This window comes from Thalassophryne amazonica, chromosome 2 (assembly GCF_902500255.1).
Source record: "Thalassophryne amazonica chromosome 2, fThaAma1.1, whole genome shotgun sequence".
NCBI classification, from domain to species: domain Eukaryota; kingdom Metazoa; phylum Chordata; class Actinopteri; order Batrachoidiformes; family Batrachoididae; genus Thalassophryne; species Thalassophryne amazonica.
The window spans coordinates 86,894,567-86,921,112 of NC_047104.1; the positions used below are offsets into that span (position 1 = coordinate 86,894,567).

Genomic DNA, 26,546 nt, shown 5'->3' on the forward strand with positions numbered 1-26,546 from the left:
ATCTAAAAATGCTCATAATCAGGTGAAACCTGATGGAAATCTCTTTGTGGTGTGTCGGTGATGTATGTATGTGCAAAACAAAACACTACTCCAGTTATGTTTTTGATGAGAATATAACATCATAACTTTATTACAAGCTCAAACGTTGATGTTGCGTGACAAAGGCCTTTTAATAATAACTCACTTCAAGAAATAATGGCAAAACTCACATGCAAGTAAAAAACAAACAAACAAAAAAGATTAATTACTTAAATGATTAATTATTAATTTGGAAGTCTCACAGGACATGTGGCATGTCCAGCTGTTACACAATTTCTCGGATACTCACTCGACTGAAAGCCATCGAAAGCCGTCTGAATCTTCTGAATGGTTTCCAACACGGTGGTGTTTTTTTTTTTTGCTGCGCGTCCTGAGCTGCTTTGTGCCGACGCGCGAAATCCTCCCCATGTCTTTCATTACAAAATCTCCTGTAACAGTGGAATGTGCCGCAAAAGTACTGTGTCCAGCTCTGCTGCCATTTCTGTGGTAGTCACATGATGTCCCGGATCAACACAGCGTTCAGTTTAGAAATGATCTGGTCGATCCAGTCTGTCGAATGGCCGCTCGGCGCACCGCGTGGCCTCCGCCGCTGTGGGCCGTCTTTCAGAAGCTTTTAACAGTCCATAATTCGCGTGACGCCGACAGAATCTTACCAATATCCAAATGAATCTATCGAATGGTTTCCAACTGCCTGTCTCTAACAGTTTCTGAAAGAAATTTCATGGAGCAATGCGGCAGTCTCTCAGCAAGTTCTCAGACAAAAGAAATCCGACGGGAGGGGTGGACCAGTGCTCACTCAAAGCCTGCCCACAGGCGAATGACGCAACCGACAGGCGTGGAAAAACTCACGCATGCGCACGAAGGTTCAAGCTTGGCTGTAATCACACGTGATTCAAATCCATATAGTTTTTGAAAAAAATTAAAATGGTCCGTTACTTTTTGGACAGACCTCGTACGTCACACTTTGAAGTGACTTTTATTTGTTTCAGAGGGCTTCATACTCAATAAAATTCATCAGAATGTACAAAATTTGACTTGCTCTTTTAAAAAAATTTCTGGGGAGATCCCCCAGACCCCCCATAATCAATACTGTGTTTTTACTTAACAGTTTGAAGTGAGTTTTCTTTGTTTCAGAGGGCTTCATACCCATTAAAATTCACCACAATATACAAAATTTGACTTGTTCTTTTAAAAAAATTTCTGGGGGCGATCCCCCAGACCCACCATAATCAATATTGTGTTTTTACTTCACAGATTGAAGTTTTTTTATTTGTTTCAGAGGGCTTCATACCTGTTAAAATTCACGACAATACCCAAAATTTGACTTGGTCTTTAAAAAATGTTCTGGGGGGTGCACCTCCAGACCCCCCCAGAATCAAGACTACACCCTGCCCCCCACCACCCTTTTATTTACCTTTTATGTTCAAGTTTTGCATTCTTTTTATGCTTTGTCTGTCTTTTCTTAGAGGCTATTTAGAATAGATTTGTATGCTGTATGTGTTTATTGTATTTATTGAGGAAAAAAGAGTGTGTGCCCCCACTACGCCACATTTTAAGGAATTGCTGGCATTGATTTTTGCCAGGAAAAAATTTTAGCCAGATGAAAATTTATTGCTTTAACCCATGCTGTACAAGAACTTTTGCTGCGCAACAATCTACACCAGAGAACCTTTGTGCGGTGTCCCACGGAAAAGGCAAAAAACTGCGGTGTGAAACGGCACACGATTCTCTTTTTTTGCACACAATAACAGATGATAGTCCGGTTGCAACTTTAATCAGCAGAAAAGTGAGTCACGTTTAGGGTTGGGTATCGAGAACCGGTTCTTTTCGAGTATCGTTAAGAAATGATTGATCCACTGACATCAATAGCCTTTTTGCTTAACGATTCCCTTATTGGTGCTTCGGAGCAGCTGTTGTTTTTGAGGGTGTTTGTCGGGAAAATGATCATTCCTCTGTTGATTACAGACCCTGCAGCGGCTCTGTAATCAACTGTTTCTGCAGAGTGACTCCACTTTGAAGCGTGAACCATTGAAGTAATGCTTCGATCCACCAGCTTGTAGGTTCTTTCACTGCTCTTCAGAAACAGCAAGTCTGCTTCTTAACCCCTCTCAAAGCCATTAAAATATTGTGAGTCACTTTTGTGTGGATTAAAGTCACTAACTGGGACTCGTGTTAGAGTCAAGAAATGAGAATCGTCCTCCGTTCCGTTGGCACAGCTCCAAACGCTGCGCGGCTCTCTGCTGAGACAGTCTGGTTGGAATTAATAACTTCAAAACGAATTGCCGCTTTAAATAAAATGACACCTCATACAGACAAGAAACTACAATCGACTAAAACATTTTTTCCCCTCCCAAAATGAGACGTCCTGCATTCGTTATGAATTACATCCTGACATGCAGCTCAGCCAGCTGCAGGAGCTCAGCTCAGATGTATGGAAAGATATTCATGCCAATAATGTCTGAAGGGAAATGCTTTTGACAATAACTACAGATTTTGTTTATTTTTATTTATGTCCATGTAGAGTTTATGTCCAAAGTTTATGGATCCAGTGACCAATTTCATATTTATTTACTTTAAGACTCAATAAAATGTTGCTCAATTTCAGAAGTAAAAGAATAAAACACATAAAAAATAAAAACTATTCATAAGAAAGAGAATAAAAATTGGCTTTAAGTTTTGACTTAAAAATGGCCACGGACGCCGACTGCTTCACGGTTGCAGGAAGACCGTTCCACAGAGCGGACATAGAAAACCTGTAAAGCCTACTTTTAGTACACAAAAAATTTACAAGTGGTATCAATAAGGGAATTGATAAGGAATCGGATTGATAAGTGGAATCGATAATGATATTGATACCCATTCACGATTGACATCTTTTAATGGGTTTGACTGAGGCTGATGGGGAAAAGAAATGATAATTTCTGTTAGGGGTGCGGCTGATCCGATCCAATATTGGTATTGGGTTCCGATACCAAGGTAATTAAAGTATCGTAAAATACCGATCCAACCTGTGGTGTTTTCCGATACCGGAGAAAAACCATGTCTGTAAACCTCTCAACTGTTGCTGCTCTGTCCTCTGTTTAGTGCTCAGCATGAGGAGGGGAGGGGGGAGGGTGAGGTTTCTGAGCTGAAGCCGAGCCGTTTCTTTTGCGCACCGCAGCCAAGGTTGCGCGAAAGGAGAGTTGTCATTAGGGCTGCAGCTATCGATTGTTTTTGTAATTGAGTATTCTATTGATTATTCTGGCGATTAATCGAGTAATCGGATAAAAAGTACTTTTGCGTTTTTAAACATCATCAATAGTCCAGGGCTCTCCCTAAGTAATGGCACAATGTCCCTGTGCCAAAGTCTTGACATTGTGCTGAAATGGCGATGGGATGTGGCTTTCTGTTCTGTTTTTTTACCCCAACTTGTAAAATGTAACCATTTTGAGTTGTTTTTTTTTTTTTTATCCTCGCAGTTTTTTTTTTTTTTTTAAGTTACCGTGTTTGTGAAGCATTGTGTGTTGCCCAGAAAAAGCGAAACACTTGACGCGAGTCTGAACAGCAGCCGGCTTCGACTGTGGATACCTGGCCATCGGGTCAATAGTCACTCACCACCTCGAGCAGAAAGCTTTAAATGCACAGTAAGTCTATTTCAGATGATCAGTGTGGACACTCTTTCTCTTAAAAGGCTTTATTTTACTCTGTGTTGCATTAGAAAGCGGTAGCTTTAAAGGCTTAATTATTAGCTGTTACATGGCCTAAGCGCATGCTCTAGTCTTCTTCTGTTGTTTTTCTGGGGACATTACAGCGCTACACACAGGCCTGGCATATTTACTGAGGGTTCTAGCTAGGATAAAATTTTAGCATAGTGGTAATGTCGAGGGAGCTAAACAACCGAGGGGGGGCGCAAGGGGGGAAGCTTTTGAAAATTCAAGCTAAAAATTGGCCATTCTAGGGGTACCCAAAGGGGAAAAGCCAGGTACGACAGCCCAAGTCCCTTCATCATGTCCAGAAGGCTGGGGAAGTTTGTTGAGTGGGCAATCTCATTCTGGGTTAGCCAGTACATAACCCTCAATGAGGCAGTTGGAGTCCGTGGACATTTTTAAGCCAAGACATAAAACCTATTTTTATTCTCTTTCTTATGAGTAGTTTTTATTTTATGTTTTATTCTTTTACTTCTGTTTTTAATTAGGTATTTGAATTTTTTATTTTTATTTCTTTAAATTTTTTATGTTGAACTGTTCTGTGTGATGCACCTTGAGACGGCTTTTGTTGTAATTTGGTGCTTTATAAGCTGATTAAATTGAAATTGAACAACATTTTATTGAGTCTTAAAGTAAATAAATATGAAATTGGTTACTGGATCCTTCAACTCTGGACATAATAAACTCTGTATGGTAGGGATGTGTATTGATAAGATTTTATTGATATCGATGCCATTATCGATTCTGCTTATCGATCTGATTCTTTATCGATTCCCTTATCGATACCTCTTGTGAATTTTGTACTAAAAGTAGGCTTTACAGGTTTTCTATGTATTTCATTGAGTCTTAAAGTAAATAAATATGAAATTGGTCACTGTATCCTTGATCTCTGGACATAAATAAAAATAAACAAAACAGTGTTTTGCTTTGAAGTTATTAATTCCGACTGGACTCTATCGTTCTAACTTGACTTGGCAGAGAGCCGCACAGTGTTTGGAGCTGTGTGAACAAAACGGAGGACGATTCTCGTTTCTTTCTCGCAACAAGACAGGAGTCCCAGTTAGTGACTTTAATCTGCACAAAAGTGACTCACGATTGACATATTCAGGGATGAAAGTGGTGAAAAACAAAAAAAGCTGAAACCCAAAATGACCCCCAACACCACGTGCATGAAAATGTTTCAATTCTAGAAGCTCTGAAATGCAATCTGGGGCTATTCCAGACAATAAACTGCAGTGAGTGCAGCATCCATTTAGGTGAGAAAAAAATTATTAATCAAATTCATTCCAGTAGTATTCTGCTCTTACAAGGATGCAGCAGTTTTCAAGCTTGGCAGAAAGTTCTGGAGGAAATCACTGAAGAAATTAACAAATTGAAAATATGGTTTGACTGAAACACACTCATTAAACTTAAATAAGACAGGGATGAAATGGAGGTGTAAGAGTCACTAGGTGTTCACAGGAAACAGTTATTTATTTCTGTATGTATGTATGTATTTATTTATTTATGTATGTGAGGATCCAGTGATCCTTCTGCAGGTTCACCTACGGAAACCTTGTTACGACTTTTACTTCCTCTACATCAAGTTTGATCGTCTTCTTGGCGCTCTGCCAGGGCCGTGTTCAGACCCCGACAGGGCCGATCCGAGGACCTCACTAAACCATCATCAGGAATGGTCTATTTGAAGAGTTTCAGTCAGGTTTTAGAATACAGCATTAGTGAAGGTTACAAATGATCTTCTTATGGCCTCAGACAGTGGACTCATCTCTGTGCTTGTCCTGTTAGACCTCAGTGCTGCTTTTGATACTGTTGACCATAAAATTTTATTACAGAGATTGGAGCATGCCATAGGTATTAAAGGCACTGTGCTGCGGTGGTTTGAATCATATTTATCTAATAGATTACAATTTGTTCATGTAAATGGGGAGTCTTCTTCACAGACTAAGGTTAATTATGGAGTTCCACAAGGTTCTGTACTAGGACCAATTTTATTCACTTTATACATGCTGGCAAAAATGATGGAATCACCGGCCTCGGAGGATGTTCATTCAGTTGTTTAATTTTGTAGAAAAAAAGCAGGTCACAGACATGACACAAAACTAAAGTCATTTCAAATGGCAACTTTCAACTTTCTGGCTTTAAGAAACACTATAAGAAATCAGGAAAAAAAATTGTGGCAGGCAGTAACGGTTACTTTTTTAGACCAAGCAGAGGGGAAAAAAATATGGACTCACTCAATTCTGAGGAATAAATTATGGAATCACCCTGTAAAATTTCATCCCCAAAACTAACACCTGCATCAAATCAGATCTGCTCGTTAGTCTGCATCTAAAAAGGAGGATCACAACTTGGAGAGCTGTTGCACCAAGTGGACTGACATGAATCATGGCTCCAACATGAGAGATGTCAACTGAAACAAAGGAGAGGATTATCAAACTCTTAAAAGAGGGTAAATCATCACGCAATGTTGCAAAAGATGTTGGTTCACAGTCAGCTGTGTCTAAACGCTGGACCAAATACAAACAACATGGGAAGGTTGTTAAAGGCAAACATACTGGTAGACCAAGGAAGACATCAAAGCGTCAAGACAGAAAAAGCAGTATGTCTCAAAAATCGAAAATGCACAACAAAACAAATGAGGAGCGAATGGGAGGAAACTGGAGTCAACGTCTGTGACCGAACTGTAAGAAACCGCCTAAAGGAAAATGGGATTTACATACAGAAAAGCTAAACGAAAGCCATCATTAACACCTAAACAGAAAAAAAACAAGGTTAAAATGGGCTAAGGAAAAGCAATCGTGGACTGTGGATGACTGGATGAAAGTCATATTCAGTGGTGAATCTCGAATCTGCATTGGGCAAGGTGATGATGCTGGAACTTTTGTTTGGTGCCATTCCAATGAGATTTATAAAGATGACTGCCTGAAGAGAACATGTAAATTTCCACAGTCATTGATGATATGGGGCTGCATGTCAGGTAAAGGCACTGGGGAGATGGCTGTCATTACATCATCAATAAATGCACAAGTTTACGTTGATATTTTGGACACTTTTCTTATCCCATCAATTGAAAGGATGTTTGGGGATGATGAAATCATTTTTCAAGATGATAATGCATCTTGCCATAGAGCAAAAACTGAAAACATTCCTTGCAAAAAGACACATAGGGTCAATGTCATGGCCTGCAAATAGTCCAGATCTTAATCCAATTGAAAATCTTTGGAAGTTGAAGAAAATGGTCCACGACAAGGCTCCAACCTGCAACCTTCCCACTGTCGTCAAGTGCTTGCTCACAGGGGGTCGTTTTGACTGTTGGGGTTTTTCTGTAATTATTGTATGGCTTTTGCCTTACAATATAAAGCGCCTTGGGGCAACTGTTTGTTGTGATTTGGAGCTATATAAATAAAATTGATTTGATTTGGTTCATTGTTAGTTGGTTTTATATTTTCTGTTGTGTTTTTATTCAGGTTCTTTTTGTCTCTTTCTCTAAAATTGTATATAATCATTAGATTAGTTATTATTACTATTATTGTTGTGCTTGCTATTATTATTAATATATAAACAAAAATAAATTTAAAAAGTGTTACAATTTGTAATACATTTGACTCTTTTAAGACAACAAACTCTTGACAGCTGCAACTGCTTAATACTAATTTTAACATTGAAAATGCCATAGACATGCTAACGTGTTAGCATCAGTCCCGTTTTTAAGTTACAAAATACATCCATCAACTGTTTCAGAAGACCACAACAGGTCGGTTTAACATAAAAAGGTAAATAATACTCACAGCCATATGGTCTTTAGGGTTTTAGTAGGGGAAAACGAAAGAAAAAAATTAATCAATGAAGCAATGATCGAAGCACTGCTTCGATCTGTGAATCATTGCTTCGATTGGTTCAAGGTTCAAAGCAAAGCCGCGCTGCAGAAAAGTTGATTACAGACCCGCTGCAGGGTCTGTAATCAATGTAGAGAAATTATAATTTTCCTGACAAACACCCCCAAAAACAACGGCCACTGTGAAGGACCGATAAGGGAATCATTAAGTAAAAAGGTTATTGATGTCGGTGGATCAAATCATTGCTTAACGATACCCGAAAGGAACCGGTTCTCGATACCCAGCCCTACTACATGGTGGATCCTCGATCTCTGGACATAAACACAAATAAAATCTGTTAGTTTTTGTCAAAAGCATTTCCTTTCAGACATTATTATTGGCATGACTGTCTTTCCATACCCATGAGCTGAGCTCTTACAGCTCGCTGCGCGCCATGTCAGGTTCATAAAGAATGCAGGACGTCTCATTTTGGGAGGAAAAAATGTTTTAGTCGATTGTAGTTTATTGTCTGTATTGCAACGTTTGTAAGAGGTGTCATTTTATTTAAAGTGGCAATTCGTTTTGAAGTTATTAATTCCGACAAGCTGTGACAACGGAATGGAGGACGTTTCTCGACTGCAACAAGACAAGAGTCCCAGTTAGTGACTTTAATCCACACAAAGTGACTCATGATATTTTAATGGCTTTCAGAGGGGTTAAGAAGCGGACTTACCGCTTCTGAAGAGCAGGTAATCAAAGAGCCACGAGCCATTGAATCGAAGCATTGCTTCGATTCACGCTTCAAACTGGAGTCGCGCTGCAGAAACAGTTGATTACAGATGCTGTATTGAAAATTGTAACAGTCCAAAATAAGCGTAACGGTCCAAAATTCTAGCGTAATGGGCCGTAATGCAAGTTTGCACTAGCTAGAATCCTGGTACTACACCGTTTAAACAAAGCTTTGAGGCACAGAATTTCCCTCGACCATTTTTTGTAATCGAATTATTCGAGTAATCGTTTCAGCCCTACTTGTCATGCACAATGCACACTTAGTGCACATGATGCAGGAATTGTGTGCAAACCGTATAATGTCATCCCTGTTGCCAGTGCCTTGTACACCTGTTGCTACAACTATTTGCGCACACAAGCACCGGAAAGACAAAGTGCACTTTGCGAACCCATCGCACCCTCTCGCGGCAGTTATTGACTAACAATTATCCACTGTGAGGTGCGTGTGTCTGAATGCTGTATTTATGTGGACATAAATAAAAATATCCATCGCCGTGGTGGCGACAAGCTGCAGCAAGTGAGCGCGCACATGGAGCGGACACTGACAGTCCCTCAGGTTGAAATGGACAATCAGATCAGAACATGCAGCGGACGATCTGACTGTCACGTCACCCACGTGAGCTCTGTTCCACATCTATGCTGTGGCACACCGTCCACAAGACGTCGGGCAGAACACGCGCGCAACCGACTGGACACAGCTGACCAGTAGACGTGGACATCAGAGCATACTGCTTCTCATTCATGTCATTTTATGACTGTATGTCTGTGACATGGGTCATCACCAGAGGAACAGACGGATCATATTTGTATTGCTCGCTTGATAAATGCGGTGTTTTTATATGGTATGGGATTTTAAACTTTTTTTTTTTTTTTGTAATAACTCCATGTCCTTCCTGATTTTAGGCAGATCCCCACAGCTTTCAGAGAACAGCTCTATATCTCAGACTGGTGATTAGAGCTTTTGAAAGGTACGAATTTGCTTCCTGGGTGTTTTTTTTTTTTTTTTTATCCACATAAGCAGCGCGATGTGATTCCACGTGTACCATCTGGTTTTTATTTCTTCCATATAAGCGGTGCCATGTGCTGCACCTGGCACTGTTCCTGCTTGATGGACACCGGCACGTGCATGAACTCTCGCACCGGGTTCATGCACGCCTACTTGTCAGCGCGATGTTTTGTGCGCTAATTTCGAACTGTTTTGCCATTTTCGTCCAAACGCTGTCCAAAATTTGCACTATGTGTGAAGGGGCCCTAAAACCCTAAAGAGCTGTGAGTAATATTTACCTTTTTATGTGACGGAGAACCAATTCCGATTGGACACTCACATTGTTCACGTCATCACACATCTTCTATGAGGAGTACCAAGATGGCTGATGCTGGAGCCAAGTACAACGATTGAAAATATCGTACAATGTCTGCCTAGCTTTAATTGGAGTAAGCAGTTGAAGATGTGAGTGAGTGAGTTTCACAGTGATCCTCACAGTGAGCATCTCAAACTTACCTGGTGACTCCTGGATGTTTACTGTTAAACTATTTGAAGGTTTAATTTGAACATAACAAAAGAAATAAATGCAGAGTGATTTGCGATCCATAACACGTTTGCTTAAAAAAAAAAACGCTGACATGCTTCTTGATAATTTGGTTTGTTTTTATTTGATGTGTGGTTTCCAACTGATTTTCTCATCTATTATTATTGCCCCAAGAAATTTATTTTCATCAACCCTTTCAATTTACACCCCATCTATCTGTATTTGTACTTGCTCATTCGTTCTGCTGTTCCCAAATAACATTTGTTTTATTGAAATTTAATGAGAATTTGTTTGCCAATCCATATTTTCAATTTGTCCATTTCTTCAGTGATTTCCTCCAGCATTTCTTCCAGAACTATGCCAAGATAGAAAACTGCTACATTCTAGTAAGGGCAAAATACTACCAGAGGAGCGATTTTGAATAAGGAAAGTTGTTTTTTTTTTCTCACCAAAATGGGTGCTACACTATTGTCTGGAGTTGCTCCAGATTGCATTTCAGAGCTTCTAGAATTCAAAAATCTTTGTGTGTGGGGGTAATTTTGGGTTTCATCTTTTTTTGTGTTTCACCGCTTTCATCCCTGTTTAAGTCTATACAAATAAGTCTATAAAAGTCTATAAATAAAAGTACTCAGTTCTTTCACCAAAACATCCTATCTAGTTTTCCATCTGAGATGTGCCTTCCAGCAAATTGTAGCTGCACTTTCAGGTGTTCTTTTTAAGAAAATTCTCCTCCAAACACTTCATCATGAAGCAGTGTAAGTGGGAAAACAAAATATCCTCATAGAAAATCAACAGTAATGATAGTAATATTAAAGCAAACAGAGCTCTGGTATCGGAATAGTATCGGTATCGGCAGATACCCAAATTCAGGTATCTTGATCAGATCGGAAGTGAAAAAAATGTGGATTGGTGCATCCCTAATGGTCACTGGTGAACTTCAAACAGGCCTTGACATGTGCTGGCTAGAGCCCTGCAGGATTTTAAACCATGACGGCGTAGTGTGTTACAAATGTAATCTTTGCGTCTGTGGTCCCAGCTCTCTTCAGGTCATTGACCAGGTCCTCCCGTGTAGTTCTGGGCTTTCTCAGAATCATCCTTCCCCCACGAGACGAGACCTTGCATGGAGCCCCAGATTGAGGAAGATTGACAGTCATTTTGTGTTTCTTCCTTTTTCTAATAATTACACCAGTAGTAGTTGTCTTCTCACCAAGCTGCTTTCCTATTGTCCTGTAGCCCATCCCAGCCTTGTGCAGGTCTACAGTTTTGTCCCTGGTGTCCTTAGGCAGCTCTTGGTCTTTGCCATGTTGCATAGGTCAGAGTATGATTGATTGAGTGTGTGAACAGGTGTCTTATGGTGTAATTAATATAGGTAAAGGGTGCAGAATAGGAGGGCTTCTTAAACGTCAGCTGCTGTTAGCAGGTTGAGGGGGAGAGGGAGCAAACGGCACTCAGAGGACACCTGAGTGAAAAGAGGATTGTAAATCTGCAGACTGTGTGGTCGACGGCTATAAAGTCCACTCACCGTCCAGGCTGACTGGTTTTAAAGTGTGGCAATTCCAAACTGCAGCTGTTAAACAAAAGCCTCTTGAAGAGGAAAAACCCAAGGGTCATTCCGTGTGAAATCACCAGGTTCCTCCCAGGTCATCGACTCGGATTCTCATGATTTTTTTTTTTTTGCAAGTGCCTACATATGTCTGATGAACACATGCAAACTATTTCTGTTTAATTCCAAGTAGTTTTTTTTAGATCTATTTTTTTTTAAATAAGGGTATCCACAATCCAATTATTCACTCGCGAACACATTTTGAGCTATTTTTTTTTTTCATTTTTAAAAGGCATTATCTCAGCTAAAAATGCAGATATAAAGCTCACATTTGGAATACACCCTATTTGGGTACCCCAGATACAGTAGTAAATAAAAAAAAACATGGGTTAAAGAGCTGATTTTTTTCATTCTGTAGCATCACAAAAATGGCAGTTTGCCCATTCTCGCAAAAATTTACAAAATATCCAAAGCTGTACTAAAGAAGGGATTCAATGGATAATCTTCATATTGTAGAATACCCTTATCTGGGGTACTAGTTATATGTGTGTAAAACATTGTGGTCATAACTTGAAGGGTTTTGGAATGATTGACTCTTGAAAATCAAACATGATCGTAGAATGTCAAAAATTGGCCTCCAGTCTCTTTATGATTTGACCATGTGGGCAAGTGCTCATCCACTTCATAATTTCTTTGTGGAGAGCATATTGATTTACCAACGTTGTCAAAATTTTTTTTTTATTAAGCTCAAATGCCTTCATAGTGAGGAAAAAAAGTAGGGTACCGTAACAAGACGCAAACAATTTTCAACCTATATTTGCATATTCAGAAAGCAATGTATCAGCTTTGAATGGAAGTATAAAGCTCACATTTGGTATTTCCAGTATTTTCCAAAATAATGGATCAACTTTGAAAGACAGATTACTGAGCTTATTTTTTCTTTCATGACATCATAAAATGAGCAATTCAGTCATCAATGCAATTTTGTTATTAAGTTTTGAAGAGCTGTATTCTGAGAGTAAATTAAGAGATAATTTTGATATTTCAGAATTTTCATTTGAGTAATCACGACACCAGCACATGCTCCCAGACTTGACTTGAAGTTCTATGTGCCTTAGAATGAAGGAAGTTAACTAGTAGAAAACACTAGAGATCACAGATCATCTTTTAAGGTGACTTCCAGTTTTGTCTGTGGTTCTCAGACACATTTCATTCTTTGTTCATTTTTTCATTCGTTGTTCATTTTTTGCTTGTCTTTTCTCATGCTCATTTCCTCTTTGTTCATATTGGTTGCCTAGAGCCCTAGAGTGGAATGTATGAAAAGGTCACGCAAACCTTTAAAACCTTCGTCACTATAGTGTGGAGGTGGTTGATTATAGCAGTTGGGATATAATGGTAAAGGTGTTCAAAAGCACTTCACACGGAGTGTGTTCTGTTGCTCTTTATTTGACAGTGTCGTGGGTGGCCTCAGTTTGATAGATATTGGAGGGCTTTTGCAGGTTATGCTCTCATAAAGGGTGTAAAAAGAACATTGTGACGGGATTAGCATATCCTTCATTTGTTATTTATTGGCAACAATTAGTTACAACTCTTCCTGGATCTTTGCTCATAAAAGGTAGGAAAAAGAAAAACTGGAGTTTTCTTTTTTGAGCTAATGTTAAAGTGGAACTCATGGCTCCCACAGGTACTTGAAGAATTTTATAACTTAAAAACGCGACCGATGCTAATGCGTTACCATGTCTATGGCATTTTCATTGTTGTAGTTAGCATTAAGCTGTTCGCATCTCAGCACGTTTTGTGTGCATTTGTTTTCTGTATAATTTGTCATAAAAGGGTTTGTTGTTGCAAAAGAGTCAAATGTGTTACAAATTATATTTTTTAATGTATTTTTATTTATATATTAATAATAATAATAGCAGCAACAACAATAATAGTAATAATAATGAATAATGCTACAATACAGTTTTAGAGAAAGAGACACAAAGAACCTGATAAAACAAAACACAACAGAAAAGATAAAACCAACTAACAATGAACATGAATAAATAAATATAGAAATAAAAAAAATAGAAATAAATAACTGTTTCCTGTGAACAGCTAATGACTCTTGCACCTCCACTTCATCCCTGTTTTATTTAAGTTTAATGACAGTTTGTTTCTGTTAAACTGCATTTTCAGTTTGTTAATTTCTTCAGTGATTTCCTCGACAAGCTAGAAAACTGCTGCATCCCAGTAAGAGCAGAATACTACTGGAATGAATCTCACTTTTGTGCAGATTAAAGTCACTAACTGGGACTCCTGTCTTGTTGCGAGAAGGAAACGAGAATCATCCTCCATTCTGTTCACACAGCTCCAAACACTGCGCGGCTCTCTGCCGAGTCAAGTTAGAATGATGGAGTCCAGTCGGAATTAATAACTTCAAAGCAAAACACCGTTTATATCAAATGACACCTCTTTCCAAACACTGTAATAACACTAACACACTGCAGTCGATCAAAATGTTTTTCTCCTCCCAAAATGAGACATCCTGCACTGACGTGCAGCAGCTGGCTGAGCTCAGCTCAGAGGTTTGGTGTGACATTCATGCCAAATTGTCTGAAATAAAATGCTTTTGACAAAAACTACACATTTTATTTATTTATATCTATGTCCAGAGATCAAGGATCCAGTGGCCAATTTAAAATGTTATTAACATAGAAAACCTGTAAAGCCCACTTTTAGTACACAGAAAATTCACAAGAGGTAGCAATAAGGGAATCGGATCGATAAGCGGAATCGATAATGGCATTGATATTGATAAAAGCTTATTCATACCCATCCCTAATGAGGAACAAATAAAAATTGTTCATGTAAAATGTCGGACGATTCTTGTTTCTGGCCCGCAATAATAGACAAGAGTCCCAGTTAGCGACTTTAATAAGCAGGAAGATGAATCGTGATTGATATCTTTAAAAGGCTTTGATAAAGATCGATTAATAAATTGTGGAGAAGCACAGGGTCCAATCAATGTAGAGAATTTTTTTTCCCCCCCTTTACATGCCCTCGAAAAACAGTGTATTGGCCCATTTGCAGCATTTGCATTTGCCTCTACTGGTGGTTGGCTCTCACTGCGGTATTGTATCACTTCCTGTTCCGGAGCACAGTGGTGTTTTGCTGTATTTGTTAGCTGTTTAATCTGCGCAGTTAGATTGATCTAGTTAACTAGATAACAATTTGTTTCACAGTGTAATCTTCACGTGCCTTAATTAAAGCACTCCCTCTGCTGAATCACCTCTAAATTATTTACACATTATTCACTTTGTGTGTTTTTAGGAATCCGCTAGCTTAGCGCAGCTACTAGCTCTTAGCCGGTTTAGCATGGCGGTTTCTCCTGTCTCTCCTGCACTTTTCTGCTCTGGGTGTGAAATGTTTAGTTATTCCTCGGCCTCCTTTAGCAGTAATGGTACTTGTAATAAGTGTAGCTTCTTCGTTGCTTTGGAGGCCAGGCTGGGTGAATTGGAGACTCGGCTCCGCACCGTGGAAAATTCTACAGCTAGCCAGGCCCCTGTAGTCGGTGCGGACCAAGGTAGCTTAGCCGCCGTTAGTTTCCCTCTGGCAGATCCCGAGCAGCCGGGAAAGCAGGCCGACTGGGTGACCAGTTTTATTTGTTATTATCTTTCGTCCACCTGGTCGTTACTGTGAGTTTCTCTGTGAATTCTCAGACCTTTTGTCTGACTTAGTGCTTAGCTCAGATAAGATAATTATAGTGGGCGATTTTAACATCCACACAGATGCTGAGAATGACAGCCTCAACACTGCATTTAATCTATTATTAGACTCAATTGGCTTTGCTCAAAATGTAAATGAGTCCACCCACCACTTTAATCATATCTTAGATCTTGTTCTGACTTATGGTATGGAAATTGAAGACTTAACAGTATTCCCTGAAAACTCCCTTCTGTCTGATCATTTCTTAATAACATTTACATTTACTCTGATGGACTACCCAGCAGTGGGGAATAAGTTTCATTACACTAGAAAGCACTGTAACTAGGTTTAAGGATATGATTCCTTCTTTATGTTCTCTAATGCCATATACCAACACAGTGCAGAGTAGCTACCTAAACTCTGTAAGTGAGATAGAGTATCTCGTCAATAGTTTTACATCCTCATTGAAGACAACTTTGGATGCTGTAGCTCCTCTGAAAAAGAGAGCTTTAAATCAGAAGTGCCTGACTCCGTGGTATAACTCACAAACTCGCAGCTTAAAGCAGATAACCCGTAAGTTGGAGAGGAAATGGCGTCTCACTAATTTAGAAGATCTTCACTTAGCCTGCAAAAAGAGTCTGTTGCTCTATAAAAAAGCCCTCCGTAAAGCTAGGACATCTTACTACTCATCACTAATTGAAGAAAATAAGAACAACCCCAGGTTTCTTTTCAGCACTGTAGCCAGGCTGACAAAGAGTCAGAGCTCTATTGAGCCGAGTATTCCTTTAACTTTAACTAGTAATGACTTCATGACTTTCTTTGCTAATAAAATTTTAACTATTAGAGAAAAAAATTACTCATAACCATCCCAAAGACGTATCGTTATCTTTGGCTGCTTTCAGTGATGCCGGTATTTGGTTAGACTCTTTCTCTCCGATTGTTCTGTCTGAGTTATTTTCATTAGTTACTTCATCCAAACCATCAACATGTCTGTTAGACCCCATTCCTACCAGGCTGCTCAAGGAAGCCCTACCATTATTTAATGCTTCGATCTTAAATATGATCAATCTATCTTTATTAGTTGGCTATGTACCACAGGCTTTTAAGGTGGCAGTAATTAAACCATTACTTAAAAAGCCATCACTTGACCCAGCTATCTTAGCTAATTATAGGCCAATCTCCAACCTTCCTTTTCTCTCAAAAATTCTTGAAAGGGTAGTTGTAAAACAGCTAACTGATCATCTGCAGAGGAATGGTCTATTTGAAGAGTTTCAGTCAGGTTTTAGAATTCATCATAGCACAGAAACAGCATTAGTGAAGGTTACAAATGATCGTCTTATGGCCTCAGACAGTGGACTCATCTCTGTGCTTGTTCTGTTAGACCTCAGTGCTGCTTTTGATACTGTTGACCATAAAATTTTATTAGAGATTAGAGCATGCCATAGATATTAAAGGCACTGCACTGCGGTGGTTTGAATCATATTTATCTAATAGATTACAATTTGTTCATGTAAATGGGGAATCTTCTTCACAGACTAAGGTTAATTATGGAGTTCCACAAGGTTCTGTGCTAGGACCAATTTTATTCACTTTATACATGCTTCCCTTAGGCAGTATTATTAGACGGCATTGCTTAAATTTTCATTGTTACGCAGATGATACCCAGCTTTATCTATCCATGAAGCCAGAGGACACACACCAATTAGCTAAACTGCAGGATTGTCTTACAGACATAAAGACATGGATGACCTCTAATTTCCTGCTTTTAAACTCAGATAAAACTGAAGTTATTGTACTTGGCCCCACAAATCTTATAAACATGGTGTCTAACCAGATCCTTACTCTGGATGGCATTACCCTGATCTCTAGTAATACTGTGAGAAATCTTGGAGTCATTTTTGATCAGGATATGTCATTCAATGCGCATATTAAACAAATATGTAGGACTGCTTTTTTGCATTTATGCAATATCTCTAAAATTAGAAAGGTCTTGTCTCAGAGTGATGCTGAAAAACTAATTCATGCATTTATTTCCTCTAGGCTGGACTATTGTAATTCATTATTATCAGGTTGTCCTAAAAGTTCCCTGAAAAGCCTTCAGTTAATTCAAAATGTTGCAGCTAGAGTACTGACAGGGACTAGAAGGAGAGAACATATTTCACCCACATTGGCCTCTCTTCACTGGGTTCCTATTAATTCCAGAATAGAATTTAAAATTCTTCTTCTTACTTATAAGGTTTTGAATAATCAGGTCCCATCTTATCTTAGGGGCCTCATAGTACCATATCACCCCAATAGAGCGCTTCGCTCTCAGACTGCAGGCTTACTTGTAGTTCCTAGGGTTTGTAAGAGTAGAATGGGAGGCAGAGCCTTCAGCTTTCAGGCTCCTCTCCTGTGGAACCAGCTCCCAATTCAGATCAGGGAGACAGACACCCTCTCTACTTTTAAGATTAGGCTTAAAACTTTCCTTTTTTGCTAAAGTTTATAGTTAGGGCTGGATCACGTGACCCTGAACCATCCCTTAGTTATGCTGCTATAGACTTAGACTGCTGGGGGGTTCCCATGATGCACTGTGTGTTTCCTTCTCTTTTTGCTCTGTATGCACCACTCTACATTTAATCATTAGTGATTGATCTCTGCTTCCCTCCACATCATGTCTTTTTCCTGGTTCTCTCCCTCAGCCCCAACCAGTCCCAGCAGAAGACTGCCCCCCCCTGAGCCTGGTTCTGCTGGAGGTTTCTTCCTGTTAAAAGGGAGTTTTTCCTTCCCACTGTCGCCAAGTGCTTGCTCACACGGGGTCGTTTTGACCGTTGGGTATTTTACGTAATTATTGTATGGCCTTGCCTTACAATATAAAGTGCCTTGGGGCAACTGTTTGTTGTGATTTGGCGCTATATAAATAAAATTGATTGAATTGATTGATAAGTGTTTTCAGGCAGCAGTGTAACGGGCTGTTACTCAAACGCTAGCGAGAACTATGAAATTCACAAGTGAAATGAAGTTGATCACACAAAACATGTCACCACCATCAGTTAAATCTTGGGTTCATACACTCAACAAAAATATAAACGCAACACTTTTGGTTTTGCTCCCATTTTGTATGAGATGAACTCAAACATCTAAAACTTTTTCCACATACACAATATCACCATTTCACTCAAATATTGTTCACAAACCAGTCTAAATCTGTGATAGTGAGCACTTCTCCTTTGCTGAGATAATCCATCCCACCTCACAGGTGTGCCATATCAAGATGCTGATTAGACACCATGATTAGTGCACAGGTGTGCCTTAGACTGTCCACAATAAAAGGCCACTCTGAAAGGTGCAGTTTTGTTTTATTGGGGAGGGATACCAGTAAGTATCTGGTGTGACCACCATTTGCCTCATGCAGTGCAACACATCTCCTTTGCATAGAGTTGATCAGGTTGTCAATTGTGGCCTGTGGAATGTTGGTCCACTCCTCTTCAATGGCTGTGCGAAGTTGCTGGATATTGGCAGTAACTGGTACACGCTGTCGTATATGCCGGTCCAGAGCATCCCAAACATGCTCAATGGGTGACATGTCCGGTGAGTATGCCGGCCATGCAAGAACTGGGACATTTTCAGCTTCCAAGAATTGTGTACAGATCCTTGCAACATGCGGCCGTGCATTATCCTGCTGCAACATGAGGTGATGTTCTTGGATGTGTATGGCACAACAATGGGCCTCAGGATCTCGTCACGGTATCTCTGCATTCAAAATGCCATCAATATAATGCACCTGTGTTCTTTGTCTATAACAGACGCCTGCCCATACCATAACCCCACCGCCACCATGGGCCACTCGATCCACAACATTGACATCAGAAAACCGCTCACCCACACGACGCCACACACGCTGTCTGCCATCTGCCCTGAACAGTGTGTACCGGGATTCATCCGTGAAGAGATCACCTCTCCAACGTGCCAAACGCCAGCGAATGTGAGCATTTGCCCACTCAAGTCGGTTACGACGACGAACTGGAGTCAGGTCGAGACCCCGATGAGGACGACGAGCATGCAAATGAGCTTCCCTGAGATGGTTTCTGACAGTTTGTGCAGAAATTCTTTGGTTACACATGGTCTGCGGTTGTGAGGCTGGTTGGATGTACTGCCAAATTCTCTGAAACGCCTTTGGAGACAGCTTATGTTAGAGAAATGAACATTCAATACACGAGCAACAGCTCTGGTTGACATTCCTGCTGTCAGCATGCCAATTGCACACTCCCTCAAATCTTGCGACATCTTTGGCATTGTGCTGTGTGATAAAACTGCACCTTTCAGAGTGGCCTTTTATTGTGGGCAGTCTAAGGCACACCTGTGCAGTAATCATGGTGTCTAATCAGCATCTTGATATGGCACACCTGTGAGGTGGGATGGATTATCTCAGCAAAGGAGAAGTGCTCACTATCACAGATTTAGACTGGTTTGTGAACATATTTTTTCAAATATTACAATATTTGAGGGAAATGGTGATATTGTGTATGTGGAAAAAGTTTTAGATCTTTGAGTTCATCTCATACAAAATGAGAGCAAAACCAAAAGTGTTGCGTTTATATTTTTGTTGAGTATATTATCTGCGATCAAATAGAACTCAAAAGTAAATGTAAAGATCACTGTATTTGTGGTACTTTTGTTTCTTTTTATGTTGCTTTGTTATTTCATTAAATCAGTCAGGGGTTAGTTCAGCTTAAAATAAGTCATTATTTCCATTGCTGTACTCACACAATACATTGTTTTGCTGTGTTCAAGAAAGCAAGAAACCACCGTCTCTGCTGTCCCTGTAAGTCAACACTGTTGAAGGGTCCAATATGCAGTGCATTTAAAAAGCATTCACAGAGTTTCACTTTTTCCAAATTTGTTATGTTGCAGCCTTATTCCCAAATGGATGATTTTTTTTCCTCGAAATTCTACACAGCCTTTCAGACTGACATGAAGACTCTAAAACTGATTGAGGAAATAATTTCAACATTGATGACTAGGGTTGGGTATTGAGAACCGGTACTTTTCGGGTATCGTTAAGAAATGATTCCATCCACCGACATCAATTGCTTTTTTGCTTAACGATTCCCTTATTGGTCCTTTAGAGTGGCAGTTGTTTTTGAGGGTGTTTGACGGGAAAATGATAATTTCTCTATGTTGATTGCAGACCCTGCAGCGGCTCTGTAATCAACCGCTTCTGCATCAGGACACCGCTTTGAAGCATGAACCAATGAAGCAATGCTTCGATCCGCTGGCTCATTTGTTCTTTGATTCGCTGCTCTTTAGAAGCAGCAAGTCTGCTTCTTAACCCCCTGTCAGAGCCATTAAAATATGTCAATTGTGACTCACTTTTGTGTGGATTAAATTCACTAACTGAGACTCTTGTTGCAGTCAAGAAACGAGAATCATCCTCCGTTCCGTTGGCATAGCCCCAAACGCTGCGCAGCTCTCTGCCGAGACAGAGTCCGGTCGGAAATAATAACTTCAAAAGGAATTGCAGCTTTAAATAAAATGACACCTCTTTCCAAATGCTGTAAAACAGACAAACTACAATTGACTAAAATGTTTTTTCCTCCCAAAATGAGATGTCCTGCATTCTTTATGAATTACATCCTGTCCGGCTGCAAGAGCTCAGCTCAGATGTATGGAAAAACATTCATGCCAATAATGTCTTTTTTCAATAATGCTTTTGACAAAAACTACAGATTTTGTTTATGTCTAAATACTCATGTCCAGAGATCAAGGATCCACCATGTACAGTTTATTTATGTCCAGAGTTTAAGAATCCAGTGACCATTTTCATAGTTATTTACTTTAAGACTCAATAAAATGTTGTTAACATAGAAAACCTGTAAAGCCTACTTTTAGTACACAGAAAATTCACAAGAGGTATCTATAAGGGAATCGATAAGGAATTGGATCGATAAGCGGAATCGATAATGGTATCGATATCGATAAAATCTTATCAATATCCATCCCTATTGATGACGGAATCTTGCTGCATAGATAGATGATTTCACTTGACAAGATGTCTTAAATTAAGATTAACTCTAGAAATAAGCATGCCAAGCACTTAAAATAAGAAGTTATCATTAAATCATCTCATCATTAAATCTGAAGGATAATTTTAAATTTTTTCTATGACCAGAGCATGGACGCCATGTGGTAGAGTTTGTGCATAATGATGCACAAGCCACATACCTGCATTTGGCTGATTTAATTTTATTTTATGCTTGCAGCCATTAATGCAAAACTCCTTAGTATACTGCTGTCTATGTGTATGCCTCAAATGCGTGTTTACTTTGTAAATCATCCACAAAATTGTCTCAATCCCATTGTGCAAAAATTTGGATTGCCCACAGTTTTGCACTTATTATCTGGGATCTTACTGAATCAGGCATTACATGCCTTGTCCAAGGACACAGGACTGCTCAGAAATATCCGCAAATTCAAGCCTCGCACCTCAGTTCTTCCTGAGCTTAAATTCCTTCTGCAGTTCTCATTATAAAATTTGGAAAAGTCGCTGTCGTCGCATTTGAAAAGTCCAAAGTGCACTTTGAAAAGTCCTTGAATTTGATGTTAAACAAGGTGTGGGAACACTGGGCTCTATTTGTAGGTATTGTGGGCTTCATGTTTGATCCACTTTGAAAGCTAAATTTGAATTTATCCTTTATTTAACCAGGTTAGTCCTATTGAGAGTGAGATCTCTTTTGCAAGGGAGCCTGGGCAATTGTGAAGTTTCCAATTTACCTAAAGCTGCGTGTCTTTAAATGTGGGAGGAAACCCATGCAAATACGGGGAGAACATGCAAACTCCACACAGAAAGACCACAAGTGGGAATCGATCCATGACATTTTTGCTGTGAGGCAGTAGTGCTAACCACTATTCCACCGTGCTACACAAAGCCCAGTAAACCACTTCTTGTACACTCCGAACAAGTAAAAATATAATTATAAATGTCTGGTGGCATGCAGAGGATTGTTGATTGTGGTAATGCGTAGGTATGTCCCGATCCAATCACGTGATCGGAAATCGGGCCCGATCACGTGGTTTCAGACTTGATCGAAATCGGACGTTGCATCCCGATCAGGAATCCGATATAGATTTTATCATCATTATTTTGATCAGCGCTATTTCAAGCTCATTATTACAGATTAATGGGCCTTTAACGTGTCGGAAGCGTCAGAGGCATCAAGAATTGGCCTAAAAAGCATTATTTTCAATGAGACGTGTTGCTTTTTAGAGGCGTCAGAAGCGTTGCATCAAAAGCTGAGCTAAAGCGATGCTTCTGATGGGAGCGCGCATTGCCGCTTGTCGGCAGGCTGACCCGGTCAAAGTTCAACCCAATCATTTATTTATTTTTTTAACTGAACAAAAGAAAAAATATAAGTTCAACCCAATCCAACTTTCAACGCTCTGAGCTGTGATGTAGCTTCGCGCTGTCCAATAGGAATGACGCGTCGGGCCAAAACACGGAAGACTAGTGGCAGAAACCACTGATCTGTACAAAACAGATCGGTGCAAAAACCACTGATCTGTACAAAACAGATACGTGTCACAGGACTGCTCATTTATAGAGCAGTTTTCTGAAGACAAATCCTTGGAAATGTTTTTTGTTGTTTGTTACCTCAAAATTTCTAATTTACTGTTTAAAAAAAATTACACTTATAGCTAAATCAATAGCTAATAGCTAAATCAATAAATGGTTCTTTAGAAACCTTTCATCTGTAAATTAAAGCCACCTGTTATTTCAGATTAGATAATTTCTTGTTTAACATAAGGAACCTTGGACATTTATTTTTAGACATAAAATAACATGGAAATTTGTACTTTTTTTAAGTCTGGTAGATTATTACTTGATTGTTCAAGCTACCTCAAGTTGAAGTGCACTGTTTAAGTGATAAATAATAAAATAAGGTGATTAAAATGAAAATATTATATATTTAGCATTTGTTCATTGTTCATTCAGTTTTTTAAAGTATCGGATCGGGACTCGGTATCGGTAGATACTCAAAATCAGATGACTCGGAATCGGATCGGGGCCAAAAAAACTTGATCAGGACGTCTCTAGTAATGCGCCAGCTGTTATTAAACTTAGAAGAAAACACTAAAGTCATGCTAATTTAGCTAATGGCAACACTAAACGCTGTAGATTTCTTGTCAGTGATAACTTATGCAGTTATGTTATGTGTTGTCTGATGTGCATTGATAATGGCAAGTTGTGATGTAAATAAAGTCCAAGACATATTCAATGACTTGAAAATGTTCATGTACCCATCCTCTGACTTGTCTGAAGAAACTGGCAATAAAACAGATTATTTACAGGTATTGTTCCAAAGTGTTCCATTACTTATGCCACCCATTATCTTAGGCTTTCTATTTTAAATTAATTTATATTAAGTTGCAGAGATTTGCTTTCAGTTTGAGTTTAGATAATTTTAGAACTTTTGTATTTGCATGTATGTGAAATCAAGTAAACAAATTACAATGTGTGAAATACCAAGTGTTCCAATACCTTTGGAGGGCACTTTAATTGTTGTGTTGAGAATCCCAACTAAAGTCTTCCTTTTGCTCATTTGTTCTTTACAGGTATGGCCTCACAGGTCTTGGTCTACCCACCACACATTTATCAAACCCAGACAAGTGCCTTTAGCAGTGTGAAGAAACTCAAAGTTGAGCCCAGCAGCTGTGTCTACCATGAGCGAGTACACCCTCGGACTTATCTAAACAGCAGATCCCTCGGCATTGTGCATCAAACAAAACAAGCCCACACATTTGTAAACCATCATTTGACAGGGGCTGTCAAAGTGCGTGCTGGACAAGAGCATCCGGTGCAGACTGTGGTGGTGCGTGGCGTACAGAGACAGCAGGCCAGCAACAAAGGAGGAGGAACAGGTCAAGTTGAAGCTCAGCGGCAATTGGAAGCAAGAAGTGTCCTTTGGCAAGAGCACGAGCAGACAGACGCATCAAGTGGAGGCAGCAGTGGAGCAACAGGGGCAAGTGGAGGGGGACGGGGAGAGGCCTGTGGCAGAGGAGGTGAGGGGTGTGAAGAGGAGGGCGTTGACAGAGACGTGAACGGTGAAGGTTTAAACTCAGCTGATAGTGTTCAGCGATGTGGGCTGAAACGTAAAAGTGAGGAGCTGGATAACCGAGGAAGCACCATGCAGATTGTGGAGGAATTGTCTATGTTGCCTGCGATGTTGCAAACATCGAATGTGGGGAACGCGGCCGTGACTGCACCTGCGACCGTCGTCCCTGGAGGAGGCCCTTCCAAACAGGGTGTGGGACCTGGTGGTGTTGGTGCAGCAGGTGGGACAGGAGGAGGAGATGGGGACTATCAGGTAGTACAGCATGAAGTTTTATGTTCCTTGAAGAATACTTATGAAGTGCTGGATTTCTTGGGACGTGGCACATTCGGACAGGTTGTAAAGTGCTGGAAGAGGGGCACAGGAGACATTGTAGCTGTGAAAATACTCAAGAACCATCCTTCGTATGCACGGCAGGGTCAAATCGAAGTTGGTATCCTCGCTCGTCTGAGTGGGGAAAATGCAGATGAACACAACCTGGTGCAAGCTTTTGAGTGCTTCCAGCACCGTAGCCACACCTGCCTTGTGTTTGAGATGCTCGAACAGAACCTGTATGATTTCCTAAAGCAAAATAAATTCAGCCCGCTGCCTCTGAAAGTGATCAGGCCTGTACTCCAGCAGGTAGCCACAGCTCTGAAAAAACTGAAGACCATGGGTCTTATTCATGCAGACCTCAAGCCGGAGAACATAATGTTGGTGGACCCAGTGAGGCAGCCATACAGGGTGAAGGTGATAGACTTTGGCTCAGCCAGTCACGTGTCCAAAGCAGTTTGCTCCACGTACCTCCAGTCTCGGTACTATAGGTGAGTATAAATGTTCCAGAAATATTGAGGCGTGTCTCTGTGTTGTTTGGGGTATTGTAAGTGAGATACTTTGTGGCATTTGTGTAGTAATGGCTTTCTTCTGGCGACTCGACCGTGCAACCCATTTTACTTCAAGTGCCTCCTTACTGTGCATCTTGAACAGCAACTTTGTTTCAGAGAGTCCTGTATTTGTGGGTTTTTCTTTGCATCCTGAACAATTTTCCTGGGAGTTTGTTGGTCTACCTGACTGTGGTTTGGTTCCAACACAATCCCTCATTTTCCACTACCTAATTAGAGTTTGAACACTGCTGATTGCATTCTCAGTCCCTTGGATATCTTTTTATATCCTTTTCCTGTTTTATACTGTTCAGTTACCTTTTCCCGCAGATCCGTGGACATTTCCTTTTATTTCCCCATGACTCAGACACCAGAAACATCAGTGCAGCACTGGATGGAAGATACAAGGGTCTGTCAGGAGCCCAGAATTCAATGACGTTTTATCCCTCTCAGGCTCAAAATAATGTTTAGTAACAGGAAAAATCAGATATTTAGCTGTTGCAAATCTGCAGCGCCTGCCGTGAGAGGGTTATACACACACACACACACACACACACACACACACACACACACACACACACACACACACACACACACACACACACACACACACACACACACACACACACACACACACACACACACACACACACACACACAGAGATTACAAGCAAACAGATCACAGGTCAGGATGGTTACCTTTAGTAGCCATTCAAACCTGTTTGTGTCAACTTGTGTGTATGTTATCAGGCCAAAATCACCAGGGTATGAAAACTTTTGATCAGAGTCATTTGGTTAGTTTCTGTTGTCATTATGATTTAAAGAGTAAACACAGTTGTTTCACAATAAATGGCTTCACCCAACCACTAACCATGAGTGGGGAAAAAAAACTTATAGTTCAAAATGGCAAAAAAAAAAAAAAAAAAAAAAAAATCTGGCAGAGTATATAAATTTATGTGTACAACCATACTTGCCTTGTGTTAATATATGAAAATTCAGTAAGGTATATCTTATATATTCTATTCTATTCTATTCTATTCTATTCGTATATTAATTTCTAAGGTGGGACTATGCTAGTATAATAAAGGTATATCTAAAAAGGAAGAGTAAAATAGGGGAGTGGAAAAGAGTAGAGTAGAGCCACTTAGGTGCCTGGTCTTGAGAACCAGGGATGGTAGGTTGAAAAGCTTTTTATGTTATGTTTACATTTAGAGAGAAGCTGCATCAACCCTTGAATTGGTTTGGATGGAACATTCATGATACAATAAAATTCCATGTCCTCTCTTTGTGAATGAAGGGCAGTTGCACAGTTTAACAAGAAGGTGTGCTGAGAGTTCATGCCTCAGCTGTTGAGTGTAATAGTGATGGAGGTTTTCAAGGAATTCCTGGAAATCAAGGTATTTACTTCCGTGGCAACCGTTTCCAGGTTATTTTTGTCTGGCCCACGTTAGATTTAGTCTGTGGTTTGATTTCACGATGTTCGCATTTGTAAAATCATTTGGATACGTC

The 26,546-nt window shown here is 39.9% G+C and overlaps 1 protein-coding gene across 2 annotated transcripts in view; it reads left to right on the forward strand.

Moving 5' to 3' along the window:
* The window catches only part of hipk3b (homeodomain interacting protein kinase 3b), a 161,318-nt gene that overhangs the window by 24,007 nt on the left and 110,765 nt on the right, over positions 1-26,546 (forward strand). For both annotated transcript variants that reach the window (XM_034188818.1, XM_034188828.1), the window contains exon 2: positions 23,681-24,980. In XM_034188818.1, the coding sequence (XP_034044709.1) occupies positions 23,681-24,980 (1,300 nt within the window). The remainder of the gene's footprint in view (positions 1-23,680; positions 24,981-26,546) is intronic.